This window comes from Crocodylus siamensis, chromosome 5 (assembly GCF_052110815.1).
Source record: "Crocodylus siamensis isolate JL-2025a chromosome 5, ASM5211081v1, whole genome shotgun sequence".
In the NCBI taxonomy this organism is placed as follows: domain Eukaryota; kingdom Metazoa; phylum Chordata; order Crocodylia; family Crocodylidae; genus Crocodylus; species Crocodylus siamensis.
This window is the reverse complement of record NC_143399.1, coordinates 46918304-46934761: the sequence shown is the minus strand read 5'-3', so window position 1 is coordinate 46934761 and position 16458 is coordinate 46918304. Positions and strand designations below refer to the sequence as shown.

At 43.9% G+C, this 16458-nt stretch overlaps 1 protein-coding gene across 7 annotated transcripts in view; it reads left to right on the top strand.

The window, feature by feature from the left end:
• The window catches only part of RC3H1 (ring finger and CCCH-type domains 1), a 96903-nt gene that overhangs the window by 65479 nt on the left and 14966 nt on the right, over positions 1-16458 (top strand). For 6 of the 7 annotated variants that reach the window (XM_090047767.1, XM_090047765.1, XM_090047766.1 and 3 more), the window contains 6 exons: positions 2864-2976; positions 7507-7788; positions 8077-8294; positions 9891-10273; positions 12080-12244; positions 14450-14602. In XM_090047767.1, the coding sequence (XP_089903893.1) occupies positions 2864-2976; positions 7507-7788; positions 8077-8294; positions 9891-10273; positions 12080-12244; positions 14450-14602 (1314 nt within the window). The remainder of the gene's footprint in view (positions 1-2863; positions 2977-7506; positions 7789-8076; positions 8295-9890; positions 10274-12079; positions 12245-14449; positions 14603-16458) is intronic. The other variant, XM_090047768.1, reaches the window with a different exon arrangement.

The following is a 16458-nucleotide window of genomic DNA, read 5'->3' as shown; positions in this document are numbered from 1 at the left end:
ACTTCACCAGGGTCTTGTGGAGCTTGCAGCAGTGAAAAGCATCCCCTCCTGGCCACTCTGCCCTGCTGCACTGGGTCCAACCCACTAAGAGGCACTGGGGGGAGGGCAGCAGGGCAGTGAGCCAGAGCTTGCAGCAGACAGCCCACTCCCACCCTACACACAGATCTGGTGGCGCATCTGCCTGCCCGGGAGTGTGCACAGCAGTGGAGAGCCAGCTCTGCTCCTTTTTCCCCTTTCTGGACCAGCTGCCTGTGGCTCCCCACCGGGGCCCTGCAGCCACTCATTCTGGCCCCAAGCCCTATGCACCGTCCCAGCTGGGCATCTGTCCCAGCCCTGCCCATCCCCCAGCCCCTCCACCAGAGTTACCTGCAGGAGCTGCTTTCCCGACTGCCTGGTGGCCATGTGCATGTGTGAGCATGCACATGCACATGGGGCCCCTGCCTCACCTCCTTCTGTTCCCCCCACCAGTCCTTTGCAGGCTGGAACTCTGCTGCCCTGCAGAGAGCTCTTTGCAAAAGTGGAAAGTCCGTGTGTTTCTTCGTTAAAATGAAAAATCCATGTTTTTCTCAGTTTAAAAGGAAATCTCCATTCTTACTCCCCCCACCCCCCGTTTTCTCACAGGAAACGGAAAACCTGGATCCCTGGAAATTAGTATGCTAGTCCCCAAAAAGAGCCTATGTGGTTTTGTCTAGTGGTACTCTGTTTTTAGGTTGGTTTGGTTTTAAAGCATGTTTCAGCTCAGTGATGGCTTTATTTAGTGAAAAAGTATTCCCTGCATTTGTTTGTAATGATTCTCTGAGTTTAAGCATTTGCAGAATTTTAGATGAAAAGAGGTGTTATAAATTCCTAGGGTGAATATCTTTCAAAAACCAGGTAAGATAACTAAACTGTAACTGTAGCTAATAATCACATAATTTACCCAACCTAGTCTCTTGAAAACAAAGAGGATCAAAATTTGCTTTGGAAATGGGGTTTTCCATAGTATAGTCCACAAATGGGGTACTTCTGCCTCCAAAGTAAAACAGATAAAAACAGAAAAGAAGAGCCCTGTTTATCCATCTTTTATAAAAAAAAAAACAAAAAACAAAACAAAAAAAACCTTCTGATTCTTTGCTGCAGTTGGCCAGTAGAGGGCAGTCCATTCTCATAGCCTAGTCTTGTTCTTTCTGATTTAACTATAAAAATAAATAAAAAATCTCAGAAAACAAGCTGACACCTCCCCTACACCACTTTGACCTAAACGTGAGCAGGATTGGGTCCTGAGCTGTCCATGGATAATAACTAATGTTGTCTAACTACAAATCTATTATGCAGATACAAACAACACTGGAAAGTTCAGTGAGATCTAACTACGTAGGAAGCTCAGAAGGGTAATAAGTCATTGTCAACTAACAGGAGAATGAAGAAAAATGTAATAATTGGCAGAATTATAATCCGTAACTCAAACAGTTTGATGAACTTCTGCAGATTTTGCACAACGCTTATTCTTTTTTTGCTTTCTCAGTAAATAGGCAATTTTTAGGCAAAACCAGATTACCAAGCATTATGCTAACTTAAGCGGATAGTTATTTAGTGGGGCATAATGTAGACTTACTTTTACTTGTCACTGAACCACAGTTTGTTCCCTTTAGGGGTGTGCGAAGCTTCGGTCACTGACTTAATTCGGCCTAATTCAGCGGCCGAATCTATAAATCCAAATTAAATCAGGAGACCCTTGTAATCCTCTCTGAATCTAATCGAATTGGAACCCTCCAAATTGATTTGGAGAGATCTGATGGTTTGGACATAGAAAAAAACATTTAAAATAGTGTCTACATACCTCAAGGTACCAGGCAGCTTGTGAATGCTGAGATACTGGGGCGCATGGAGTGTCCCACAGAGCATGGGGGGAGGGTTCCCCAGTGCGCTCACTGGCAGACCTGGAAGTGGACCAGAAGCACTTCCAGTCCACTTCTGGGTCCACCGCAGAGCTCCAGACTTCCAGTCCACTTCCCAGTCCCCCCAGCTTGGCAACTATTGCCTCCTGGGTTGGAAGTACCCGATCAAAGTACTTGTGGTCCACTTCTTGGTCCGGTGCTGAGCATGTGGGGGGACTCCCCCACTCCAGTGGGACACTTCATCTGTCCCACCATCTCAGCATTCCTGAGCTGTGCCTGTTACCTCAAGGTATGTAGATAAAACATTTACAGCTGTATCTATAGCCAGATTGCTGATTCTCTGAATCAGCATTGAATTTTTGGATTTGGATTTGGCCAAATCGAATCGAGACAGCAATCTGAATCAACAAATTGAATTGCTGTCCCCCAGTTCGGGCCAAATCCAAATCGAATATGGCCCATTTCACACACCTCTAGTTCCCATCCAAGTTTAGTAAGAAGTTATATTATATGTAGCAGCAGCTGGCAAAATACAGCTGGCAGGCTGCATCCAGGCCTCCAAGTCCGCACTGCACACTCCCCCACACCCCCCATACAATATACAAGAGTGAGACTTAATTTTTGACATATTATGCAATCACCTCTATATAAACTACATAAATACATGAATTGCTACAAAAATATTTGTTAGGTCAAGAAAACTCTTAAGTGGCCCTTCAGCTGAAATTATTGCCCACCCCTGGTATATTGAAATTGCTATAAATGTATTCTACTGTCAAAATATCTACTCCAAAGTGCAAGATAATCTTTTATCAGACTCAACTTTTAAAACTTCTCCAGTCACGCATTTCAGTTGAGGCCATTTCTGATTAAGTTAGTAATATGTTCATTTTTGAATATTCTAGTGGAAGAGCATTGTAATCACATTCTCTGTTAATTTTTTATGGTAATTGATATTAAATATTCTTTTTGTTTAACCTGGTCAGCCTCCTCAGCACAGCAAGTATAAAACATACATGTGCCGAGACATGAAGCAAAGAGGGGGGTGTCCCCGTGGGGCCAGCTGCACCTTTGCACACTCGCAAGAGGAGCTAGAAAAGTAAGTCTCTCCTGTGCTAGAAAATGTTTACTCCTTTGTTCTGCCATTACATATAGGAATAATTTATCAGAACTTTAGAAGTTTGTGGGAGGGCTTCTCTACATGTTACCCTAAAAGCATTTAAACTGTTAACTTCTTGAGAGTATAACTGGGGGGGAGGTGTTTAATGTAAAGTTTAGCATGTATATAACCCTCAAGGTAGAATGCAAATTTTGCCTCATCTGGCAATAATAGATTTATAAATATTTTAAAACCTGAAACAAGCATGCACTATACAATGTGCTGAAATAAAAAAAATAAGTCTTTGTTGCCTTTGACTGCATTCAAGGGGGCAGATCCAGGATGGGTGCAGTGGTATAGTTGCACCCCACCTTCCACAGTGTAGATCAAGTGCCAGTGGCTCCAGTTCTTCATGACCCTAGATGCTTTGGTCCTCTCTGGAGTCCCAGGTGTGGCTGGAGCCCTGGGCTAGTGTGGAATGTCCAGGGGGACCAGTCGGGGAGCAGGTGAAGGAGGGACCTGTCCACTGCCATCACTGTCCCTAGGTGACCCAGAGGTGGGGTGGAAGCCCCAGGACCACTGCTGCTCTGCTCCAGCTGGGGGCTGAAGGAAGCAGCTGTGCAGAGTGCTTTCCCAGGCTAAGCCTAGCACCCTGTGGTGCCACTCAGAAGCCCTGGCTGGAGTGGAGCAAGAATGGTTCTGGGGCTCAACCCCTACTCCCTGAGTTGGCTGGAACAATGGCAGCAGTGGGCGGGTCCCCCCTTCCTATGTCCAGAGGCAAATCCTGGGTAATTGCTGCTGAAAAACGGAAGGAGGGATGGAAGAGATACCTTTGATTATTGCAGGGGAGGGTGTTCTGTGAGTAGGCTAAGGGAGATGGATGGAAAAATTAGCCTGCTTCAGGGACAAAAGTCCCTAGCAACTGCTGCTGTGACATGGTCGGTCTGCTAGAGGGAGTGGGCTGCACTCTCCTTGAATTCTTAGATCTGCCCATAACTGCATCCAGGTATGTATACTTACATTTTCCAATTTTTTTTGCTGATCACTTCAACTTTTTAGTCAGGTGAGAGAGTGTTTGGATCTTGTCATCATTCAGATGTATGCATCTTGCTTAGTCATCTTTATAAGGCTTTTATATGATTTAAGAGTTGGAAGCTTGGAGCAGGGCCTGCTGAAAGCTGTCTTCCTTTACCAGAAACTCATCTGAACTTGTCAGCTTGTCTATTCTTCAGTGACTTATAAACAGTTAAGTCTAAGGTTATAGCATACTGAAAATAGCAGCTGGACAAGTGAATTCTGTCATATAGTCTTAGTACAGCAATTGGACATTTGAAAGATTGTAGCTATGTTGGGATGAATTGCCTGACTTAAGATGGCATTTTTAATGGAAAATATGAAACTTGTGTTGCTTGGTTTAGAATTTCTCAGAAGTCCTCCATTTTGGGGCTGGAATTACTTATGATTGTTTTCAGTCCAAAAGTTAATATTTATAAGTTAGTTAAAATGCCAGTCAGATATTGAGAAATGTCACATGGATGTTTTAGGAGAGTTTTATATATTTTCTTTCATGTAAGAAAGAAACAAAAACCCAGTGAAATAATACAGGTGTGTTTTGTTTATACAGAAATAATGAAATCCTTGTTCTTGCCTCTTTTCATTAGACTAGACTAGGGTTTTTTGGGGAGAATGAATGCTTTACATCTAATTGCATGCTCTAGTCATCATTTGGAACAGGGATAGGCAACCTGAGCCATGCATGCCACAAGTGGCATAAGTAGCTTCTGTGTGGTACGCAGCAGATCAAGGAACACATCAATAGATAGGGCAGGGAGCAGAAAGCAGAGGAAGAGATCAAGCAAGAGTGTACAGGAAAGGGAGCAGAAAGCAGAGCTGCTGCAGAGCAGAAGGGGGAAGAGGACTGGAATGGTATTCAGGGGATTATCTGGTGGTGTGCCTGCCACAAAGCTTGTTTTCCACTGGTTTGGAAAATAATTCTCTCTTGTCTTCCACCCTCTTCCCACCCATCTATTTATATTGGCATGCACGTAATAAATGTAACTGGAGCAAGGATAAGCTAAAGCACTGGGGCTAGAAATCTTCATGTTACTAGTTTTGATCAGTGATGATACAGATATTCAAAGTTTTGCGCCCACCATGAAGGAGACTTACTTTCTTTCCTTCCATTTCAGTGTTCATAGAATTCTAATTGACCAAGCTTTTTGGGATGGTTAGTACTTTGGGGAGTCTGGTACTTTAACTCTGAAACAGTTATATGTGAGGGGTCTCCCATCTATTTTGCAGATGAAATCTTGTGTGTCAGGACTGGATTTGGCTGCATCGGTTACAATTCTGCTTAGAAGATGTAAAGTTGGTGTAAAGTTGTGGTTTCTAAAGATGGCTTAAGAATGTTGAGCTATAATTCTGACCTGGGCTTTTGTCTAGTTAACTCCAATGAAGAGAGGTTGCATTCATGATTTAGAAAGTAGTAAATTTCTGAAGAAGAGCAAAGTGCTGGCATATCTTAAAATAACATTTTCTTAGAGAGCTGCTGAAGGAACTACTACTTGCCACTTATTTCCTATGTCTTTTTTTCAAGGAAGCCATTGAGACTGTCATGATAGAGCGGCTCTGGGACTGCCTAGAGCACTGAGATTTCTGTGGTACCATTACAAACTTGGTTTTAGATCTATTATTGAGATGGTTAGAACTGTAGTTTCACTGGCAGATGGATTCCCCTCTTGGCAACCAACAAAGGCAAAGTGTCCATATTTAAATATATTAGCTGGCTCTTAAAGTTTTTGATGCATTTGTTCACACAACAGGATTTCATGGTGTTGCTTGAGTGCTTTTTTCTTCTGCCTTGAGGGAACCCAAAGGGTGGTATGGTGTGATTGCTAGTCTGGCTGAGGACTTCCTCATGTATCATGCCAAAAGGATGTATTCTGTCACCTTTTGTTGAATGTGTCTGTTGGGAATACTGTGTTGTGTTCAGATCTGTAGTGCTTTCAGTGTGGTAATGATACTGCTGTGTTAATCCTCTTCATTATATCCAAATGCCATACCTACTCCACATTTTCTGTCCAACTGAAATCAGGACCAGGAGGAGGAGTTCAGTTTCTGGATGAGGGTTGAAATTAGTACCTGGATGAGAGTTTAATCCAGTTATAACATGATGTAATGCTGATTGTTGGAACTGGATTACAACCAGAGCGGGTGATAGAGTTGATAAGTATCCCCTTGATGGAAAGAATTTTGCCTTTTATGAATAGGGAGCACGGTTTTGGGATCCTAATCGATTCCTCCCCCCCTTCCCCTTAATTACTCTGACATTACAGCTGCTTCTCTTGATGCAGATTTTGCCTTATGCGTGTTTTTGTTGCCTCTAGATTAAGTTATTGTTTATGCTGTATTTTTCAACAATACCTGAAGACCACTCAGAAACTTCATCTAGTAAAGAATCCAACTATACAACCTTTTTAGTGGTATTTTCCACAATCTGCTGGAATGCCATCAGCTGTATTAACTTCTTTCTTCACTTTTGAAGGCACTTTAAAGTGCTGGTTTTGACCTAAAAAGCCTTTTATATTTTAGAGTATGCCAACCTCAAAAACTTACTGTTAGTGTTCAGAACAGGAGGGAACAGCTCTGGCACCCAAGGTAGCACACACGTCATCCCACTCAGATTGTAACAAGTGAGCTGATGCCAGGACACTTAAAGCAAAATTCCATCAACTCTGGCATTTGATCTCCTTGTTCCAACAACAGAGCCCCAGCCTTCTGATTTTCATGGCACAAGCTTCATGTTTGCCCAGGCTTTTGTCAGAGGTGGCTGGAACAGGGGAGAAATAGGATTCTGAATTTGATCAAGTTTATTGTGCAGCAACAATGATGTATGTTGAATAATATGCATGCACTTAAATCTTGGCAAGGCATGTTTTACAAACCTCCAAAAGTATAATAAAAATGAGATCATGCAACACTGAATAATGGCTATTATTAGGCAAGTATTAAAATAAAAAGGAGTCCGCTTCCCTTCTATTTTTTCCCTTTGTAAAGCTGTACAAATAAACTAGATGTCCACTGTATGTTACCCTCTTTCTAAAACTAATCGCATACAAGTAGTGTCTTTATACACAGATTTTGTTTCTCTTGTAATTGAATGCCCAGTTCTTACACAAGTTATATGCTAGGGGAGCCAATTTTTAAGTTTATTGTGGGTTATTATTAACTTTGATTTCTCTTGAATGCTTTTTATCATTAGATATTTCATTAACACCTTTTTGCATCTTAATCTGTACAAAATTTGTCCTAAATATTTACCATTCTTCTGAAGGAAAGCATTACTAAATGTTCAGATAACACCACAAAACTCCTGTCAATCAGATGCTAGCAATAAATGGCTCGCAAATCTTCAGGAAACTTGAATTATACATTGAACCTCTTTCTGTAGCACCCCTATGAAAAATCTTGAAACCCAACTCCTTTTAGTTTCTTGTTTCATTTTTTGGTGTGTGATTTCTTTTTCTGAAGATTTCGTAAAATGAACAAACGTCTGGTTCCCAGAAGACCCCTGAGTGCCTCCTTGGGTCAGCTCAATGAGGTGGGCCTGCCTTCAGCAGCTATCCTCTCAGATGAAGGGGCAGTGGACTTGCCCAGTAGAAAATCCTCTGCCCTGCCGAATGGAATTGTGTCAACAGGCAGCACAGTGGCGCAGCTTATCTCACGAGGGACCGACTCCAGCTATGATTCAGCTCTGAAACCAGGGAAGATCGATCACCTGAGCAGCAGTGCCCCTGGATCCCCTCCTGACTTGTACGGGTCTTCCTAAATATTGTTCGAAGTGTTGTGTGTGTAAATGTGGTGGAAAAAATAAGGAACCCTAAATCCACCATAGAAATGAAACACTAATTTTCTGCGGTTTGCTTAAAAATGGTATAGAAAAATTCTGCTTGCTTCCTGATTTTTTTATAAGGGAAAAGTGGTTTGAGCCATCAAAATACAGAGTTTTGAAATGAAACAATATTTACTTTACATTTTCTGTTTCAAGTGCTTTCAGGTGCATGATGCAGCCTAATTAGTAATGATGTCTTTCTACCTTAGGCTGGAGTCTGTCCCTAAGAGCTCACTTCCACCCTTACCAGTGAACCCACACCCTGTGCCCACTAGAGGTCCAGCAGACCTGCCTCCGATGTCTGTCTCCAAGCAGATGCAAATGGTTCCACGAGGGTCCCAGTTATATCCTGCTCAACAACCAGATATGTTTTATCAGGATCCTAGAGGAGCTGCCCCACCCTTTGATCCAGGACCTTATCAACAAGGTGAGTGTGCCAGGAACAGCCCTTTAGTCTTTTGCCCTCTTTTCAGTTCTGCTGTTCCCTCCCATCTTGGTTTTTCCTGATCTTTTTTACTTGGCTCTTCAACTTTATGTTTTCTTATGGTGGCATGAGGGTTAAAGGCTTTCTGTGCTAGCATGGAGTGAAGATTGTGGGTAAGCTTTAGTGTTGCACTGTTCAGTCAGCCAAAAAAAAATATTTTTTTTGTTGTAGAAGTTCAGCCAGCCACATACAAAGAGGTTTTTTTTCCTTGCATTAAGTGAGACTTACTCTTTGTTTTATTTTTGTTTTTTAGCGGTGTGTGTTCACTTAGTATAACAAATCATTCTTGAGTGATCTTTTTAAGTGCGCTATGTAAGATAGAGATCACAGGTTGTTGTACCTCAGTTTACTTATGGTAAATGAGGTGGGGGGGGAAATTGTGACAGGTACATATAAGGTTTCACATGAAAATTACTTTGAGGTCCTTAAATGGAAGGTCCATAGGTACTTCAGTAATGTTTGCATCAGAGAGTAATAGGTGTGGAAGCAAAGAAAGGAAAAGATAGGAAGCAAAAGAGGGATAAAATAGGGAAGCAAACAAGGAAGCAGTTATGGATGAATGACAGATTGGAGGAAGAAGAGGTTGCTAGAAATGAGAGAGACAAATGAAGAAAGTAAAGCTTTAAAGAAACGGAAGGGTTCTCGGGATGTGTGGTAAATTAGGAGAGAAGAGAAAACCAACATAGAGCCAGAAAAGAATTAAAAGTGAAGCAGAGAATAAGTTTTCTAGAAAAGAGCAGGAAGAAGTGAGAGACCTAGAGTAATAAAATGTTTGTTTGGCTTCATCTCTAAGTGAGAACCCTATCTATCTACAAAATTTGACCCAAAACATTTAATTTTATGCATGTGTGGATTATCCAACAGATTGGGAAAAAAAATCTGAAACTTTCACAAAACTGGGAACTTGAGCCCTGTTTAGCTTTTCCTCTACAGGGCTTGAAGTCTATTCTTACATCTAGGGAGTAGAGTAGAACCAACTTTTTTTTCAGTTCATCTGGAGTCTTGGAAATCAGTTTGTGTGACAGCAGTAGCAAATAGAGAGAGGCAAACTATGTTATAATTTTGTTGATTTCTTGAAGGATATTGCTCAGATTGTCAGCACCCATTCATACACTCCTAGCCATCAGCACTCATAAAATGTTGAAGAGACCTGTACTGAGTTCATCCTTGTTGGAGAGAGAATATTACTCCTTTTGATCCATGCAGAAGAGAATACATAGACTGCAGCAACTAATCTGTGCTGGGCTCAGCATTTGCTGCTGAGGCTCCTCTCCTGCTGTCTGCTAGCTTTTCACTTTCCTGATGCCTTGTATGGTTCACCCTCACTTCCTGGATTGTGGTTTATTGCTTTCCATTTATGTGGAAACTTACTATTTACAGCACTTGGAACATGCAGATATGTTCAAAAATTATTTGCTGCTCCTCCTGTTTTTCAAGATGGCTGTAGATTGGTATATTTTGAGGAGTTAATGACAGCAAGCAATTGATGATCAGTGATGCTTTTGTTTTGTTTTTTCCATTCTTGTTTCATATATTCAGGAGTGTACTATCCTACTCAGTCCTCGCAGTGCATGCCTCGTTTTGTCCGACCTCCATCAGCTCCTGAACCTGGTCCTCCTTATTTAGAGCATTACCCGGCTTATCTCCCGGACCGCGTGGTGAACTCCCAGTACACGCCACCACAACAGTATCCTCCAATGGGGCAACCCATTTACCCACCACACTATGACAGTCGTCGTGTGTATCCCCCTGCTCAACCATACCAGCGAGAAGATATTGTCAGAGGAAGCCCTGTGCCCATTGAAATTCCCCAGACAGCTGTGCCTCCGTATGTACAGGAATCCAGGGACAGATACCAGCAAATGGAGGGTTATTGTCCAGTGGCTCCACATCTTGGTCAGATCAGACCTTCATGCCACAGAGTATGACTTAATAAATATATTATATTTACTTCTGTCATCTGCTCAGAAAAAAACAAAGTTATATTTAGCACATTTTCCTCCAGAGCTGAAATGCATTTCAGGGGGGAGTTAAACTAAAAACTCAGCTTTACTTAGGGCTGCATATAGAGGAGATGAACTTATTTCTTCCATCATATTTCTCCCTAAAAGGCAGTTTCAAACATACTGAAACTATTTGTGTATTGAGATACAATTCAACAAAGGTTTTTTTGAGAAGGGGGGAAAAATCAGGAACTTGAGTTGGTATTTTAATTGGAAATTGACTTAAATTGTTAAAAAAGGAGTTAAATAATCTGAAAACACTTCTGTTTTGGAGTTTGCCAAAAATCGTTATTAATGTAGTCCTAGTAAGGCAGGTCATGTTCCTCCTTGTAGCCAAATCTCTAAATTCATCAGCACCTCTTATGAATCAGCAGTGAAGTTGAATCTTGATAAAATGTAGGACCGTGAACTGGTGACTTTAAGTATAGAAACGTTGTATCATCATCTTGGGAGCCCTTGAGGTCCCTGGCTTTTTTTGAGCTTTTATTTAGCTAAACTTAGTTTTATAGAGATTTTATTGCTGGAGATGGACTCTCTCTCATATGCAGAACAGGTACAGCATGGGCAAATAGTGCTGTGTCCCTCCTGGCACAGACCATCTTTGACCTGAAGGATATTTCAAGAAGAGGACGTTTGTTAGGGAAGTGGGAAAGTAATTCATGACCTATTCTGTATTTGGCCCCTTGAGTTGAGTGAGATTTGTCAAGTGGAATGGCAGTACAATATACCATTTGGTGCTGAGGATATCCATCTGATCAAAACTGGAAAAAGGTCAAATTTTGCTTTCCATAAAACATGAAACCGAATGAAAGCAATCATTCCACAACACAGCTGAATCCAAGGGGCAATGTGGAAATGAAAAGTTTTCTATCCTATTACCCAGTCTGTGAATTATTTTAAAATAATTCATGGATTAAAATTTGCTATTCTGTAAATTTATTAGGCATCCAAACTGATGAATCTGTTTGAGGTACAATCCTGTTCATGAAGCATGACTACTTAGGAGAACAAGATATAACTTATACTGCTGCTGTTCTGTGTCTCAGGAATGACAGTTTGCCATTCTCTGTCTTGGAGCATTATGGTCATAAATGCACAAAGTAGTGTAGATTAAATATTAATTTTTGGTCCTGGTGTGAATTTTAGAGTTAAAAAAAATGTTAGAACCACTGGGCTAGATGTGGGGTTTTCAACCTTTTTTAAGGAGGGTGCCTCTTCTAGAGTGTACCCCTCTCCAGATGGGTGGGGAGTGGAAAAATGAAGCTGGCAGTGGCAGAGTGGTGAATGGTGGCAGTGGAGGGCAGGGAGCTCACATGGCAGCCATCACCACCATTTGCCATTCTGTGCTGCCGCCATGCACTGCTTCCCCCCACCACAGTCCCAAGTACCCCCTGGGACCGTCCGAAGTACCCCCAGGGGTATATGTACTTCCAGTTGACAACCCCTGGGCTAGATAGAGCTTCAAGTATTTTCGGTAATTTGATACCCAGTATTTTCGGGGAAGCTTGCATTATTGTCCACTTGAACTTTCTGTGGAGTAAATAACATTTCAGCCCACAAGACGTGCAAAATCTGGTATGAAGAAAAGTCTTAATTGGTGCTTTTGGTGTTAGCTTATCAATATTTTTCCCCATATTTCTCCTTTCTTTGTAGAGTGGAATTGTGTAGTTGTGTGTAAAACAGCTTTTTACAAATGAATGTACTTTTTATGTTTAAAATTTTTAGGAGCCTTGTAACAGATTTCCATCTTCACCTCAGCCCCATCCTAGTCTGGATGAGCTTCACCGCCGACGGAAAGAAATCATGGCCCAGCTAGAAGAGAGGAAGGTGATCTCCCCACCTCCCTTTGCACCCTCACCAACTCTGCCTCACACTTTCCACCCAGAGGAGGTAAGCACATTTTTAAGTAAGTTTTTGGGTTGCTGATGTCATCAGAAATGGTTGTAGGGAGCTAGGGGGTGGTCAGAGGAAAGCACGCATTAACGGCAGACGTTTTTCACACAACTTGATCTTCTGAAAAGCTGAATTGATGGGCCTATTAAATAGGAAAGGAATTTTTTTTAATGCTATGAGGGACACCTCTCCAGGTGTGAAGGGTCCTTATGGTGCCATCTTGAGGAAATTATTCTTGGCTGGCCATTAGTCCATTGGTCTGTCAGTAGTCCTTAGTTATGTACAGGGATCTGGGTTTTCCATTTCCCACTGGAAAATGGAGAAAAACACAGATTTCTCATTTTAGCAGAGAAATGCGTGGATTTTGCACTTTTGCAAAGAGCTGTCTGCTGGCTGGTAGAGTTCTAGCCTGCAGGGGGCTGGGGGAGTGGGAGGAGGGCAGTCAGGCAGGGGGTGCCATGCGAATGCCAGGCAGCCTGGAGTGCAGCTTCTGCAGGTAAGTCTGGCTGGGGGTGGGGGATTGAGGCCCCCATAGGGAGGGCGTAGGGAAGGGCTGAGGCTGGGGCTGCTGCCCAGCCAGGCAGCATGTGCAGTTTGGGGCTCAGGACTGGAATGTCACGGAGTTGCGGGTGGCTTGTCTAGGGGATGAGGGTGGGGCCAGCTCCCAGCCACAGTGCACACTTCCAGGGTGGGGGAGGCAAGTGGCAGGGGGACCTGTGCCCCCCAGATCTGTGCACAGGGCAGGGGTGGGCTCAGGCTCCCCACCCTGCTGCCTTTCCTTGGGGCCTCCACAGCCCAGCGGGCAGGACCCAGTGTGGCAAGGCAGAGTGGAGCAGGGAAGCTACTTGCCACTGTGAGCTCTGCACTGCCTTAGTGACACAACCCTTCCCACACTGGCAGCAGCAGGGGTGGTGGTGCAGGGTTGTGCCCCTCACTGATGCAGGATGGGCAGGAGGTGTCACCATGGTGGCAGAGCTCACAATGGCAGCAACAAGCTTCCCTGCTCTGCCCTGATGCACCAGGTCTCCCCTGCTGAGCTGTGGAGGCCCCAGGGGAGGGCAACAGGGTGGGGAGCCTAAGCCCACAGCAGGCAGCCAGCCCCCACCCAACACAGATCTGGGCAGGCATGGGTCCCCCTGGCTGCTCCAGGAGTGCGTGCAGCAGTGGGGAGCCAGGTCCCCTGAACCCACAGGAGGCAGCCTGCACCTGCCCCCTTCATGGGCTCTCCTCTGGCTGTGCTGTCCATGGAGGAGGGAAAGCTGGCATAGGCAGAGGAAGGCCAGGGCTAATGGAGCTTAACCCCACCAAATGCAGGCAACCCGGGCACAGGCTCTGGGTGGCTGCAGTGGCATGGCAGGGGCACACGCAGGCAGAGATGAGTAGCTGGAGCCTGCAGATGGCTGGGAACTCAGCCCAGCCCAGCAAGTGCAAGTGTGGAGCAGCACCCAGTAAGTGCATGTGTGGATGGGAAGGGGTGCAGGGGAGGGAAAGGGCATAGTGGGGTAGAACAAGGCCCCTGCTGGGGGGGAGAGGTAAATGGGGCCCCGGGGCAGGTTGTGGAATGCTTGGTGTCTGGGTGGCTCATCCAGGGATGCAGGGGGGTTCCCGACACTGCGTGCATTCCTGGGGCAGCCACAGAGGATACATGCCCCCCCAGTCTGTGCTGTTTGCAGGGCAGAGGCAGGCTGCTGCTGCAGGCTGCGCTCCACACCCCCCGCCACATGCCTCCCACAGCTGGGCAAGCAGCGCAGCCAGCGTGCAGGAGGCACATGACATTTGCACCACTCTCGGGGCACTGGCAGCAGGGTGCAGAGGTCAGCCCACCTCCACCCTGCATACAAATTGTTGGAGGCGCATGCCCCCATATCTGTCCCAGGGGTGCGCATAGCGGCAGGAGAAGAACTGTCTGGGCTCCAAGCTTCTCACAACCACTCCAGGGCCCTATTCACCCCTGCCCCTGTCTCTGTCTTGCTCCTTCCCTCACCACAGGGGCCTTGATCTGCCTCCCTTATACCTCTTCCCCACAACAGACTTACTTGCTGGGAGGGAACGGTGCATGTGCATGCAATATATATAAACTAAGCTTCCTAGTGTGGCTCTGGTCAAAATTCTGCCAGCTTCAAGTTAACTGTCACAGAAATCAGCAATTCCTGTGATACACCTCCTTCAACTTACTTACAAAACTAGGTTTTTTCTCTACAGTACTTGGAGGAAGACCTGAAGGTAGCTGGGAAATACAAAGGAAATGACTATAGTCAGTACTCTCCCTGGTCATGTGACACCATTGGCTCCTACATTGGAACCAAAGATGCAAAACCCAAAGATGTTGTGGCAGCAGGGAGTGTGGACATGGCGGTAAGTTGAGATGTAAGAATGTCAATAATAATTTAAATTGTAGAGACACTCCTTTTCTTGCTTTGCAGAGTGACTGTAGCATGTTTATTTGAGCCCTAATGTATCATGCAGTCAAAGGGATAGTGTGAATGTTTGCAGCAAAGTGCCAGTACCCAGAATTACTTTCAGGGCAGTTGCAGATGCAATGTAATACTGAAGTTTGATACTGACTCTATGCATTTCAGCACTTTTCTGACTCTTTATCGTGTGGTCAGTTTGCCATCAAAACCATGACTGTCTGCCAATCATCTCCTTTATGGGATGAAAATACTTAACACTTTTCATTAAAATGCAATAGCAACACAGGCGATATTCATACAGCCTACTGAATAGGAAGGTCCTGGTGCTGCTGTATTTTTTTGTAAAGATTGTTTTGCCTGAAGGCTTGTCAGGGTATTGCATTTACCAGCTATCCCTGGTCTGAACTGTACATTTTTGGGGGTTTTTTGTGGTCAGCTTCTGTTCCTCCTCTACATGTAGTCAGTCTTTCTTAGTTCCCTCCTGTCTTGTTGGAAGCAGATGCTTGGAGCTCCCCTCTGCTTAGTTTACCGTCTTTCTGGACCTCAGCTGAGCGATATGAGGAAGGTAATATGAAATACATACCCGTATTTTCTTGCATACTAGATGCGCCTATCCCTCAAAATCAGCCCCCAGAATTGGGGTGCATGTCTTTGATCAACTGAAACAGGGAAGCTGATTTTTCTGCCTGGAGTAGAAGCGGAATTCCACCCTGCTGACTGTCACCCACTTACATTTCTGCTTTAAAACCAACTACTCAGTAGCAGCAGTGGCATTTCTAGTCAAGTAGCTGAGGGAGGACATTGACCTGGTGGCTTTTGTTCTTAATTCCACAGGTGTGTCTTTCCTTTTTAATGGTCTTGATATTCCACTAATCAAGCTAACCTTTATTCTGGCAAAGATGCTGTCTGGTAGCTACTCCTGGTCTCTCCTTTTCTATTTCCCAGCCATATAGACTTTTTAATGCTTTTCAGAATTATAGGTCCGCCTATGGAGACCAGTCTTCAGAAGCAACTAGGGTTTCAGTATTTCACTAAGCAAGAGAGAGAAACTTAGTAGAATAAAGATTAAGCCCTGTCCCTGTTCTGTGAAGCCATAACATTTGAAAAATCTTTTTTTCTTCATTCTCCCTTCTCAAAAGCAAGGTGCATGTCTTAAAGCATGCACTGCACAAGAAAATGCAGTATATAGCAATATGAGCTGTATGAAATAGTGGAGATAAAAGGGGGCTTCCTCCCAGAAAAAGCAGAAAGAGTAAGGAGGGCTGAAAATTCCTTTCCTCAGCAGCTTTGGATAGTGGATTCATTTGGTTTAATTTGCAGTTTTCTGCTATCTGTTATGCTTGTATTTGGCAGAACTGTTAAATTCTAAACTTGAAAAATGGTATGAGATATACCCAAAATGGAGCAAGTGGTATTTGAGAGGGAGAGAGAGAAAAGCCTCTTTTTCTTATCACCAAGAAGGAAGTTCCTCTCAGACCTACACATTGGCTAGATTAGTATGGTTGTTGCCTCACAGCTCTCAGCTTCCCACTGAAAATGCTTCCCAGTAGACTTCTCCAGCCATAGCAAGTAAACTCCTAGGCCTTTTCTGCACGCTCCGTTCAAGGTACTTGCATTTTGTATTGCCAATGTCCTCCCCCTTTTACAAAAAAAGATACCCTGGTCCTTCCATGTATTGATGATGCCTCCCAAATATTTGTCACCAGCAGATTTTATTAACATATACTTAACCTACGTTTGTCAGTCACTAGTGAAAATTATTTAGTAATATTGATATCAAACCTGATGTTGTAGAAC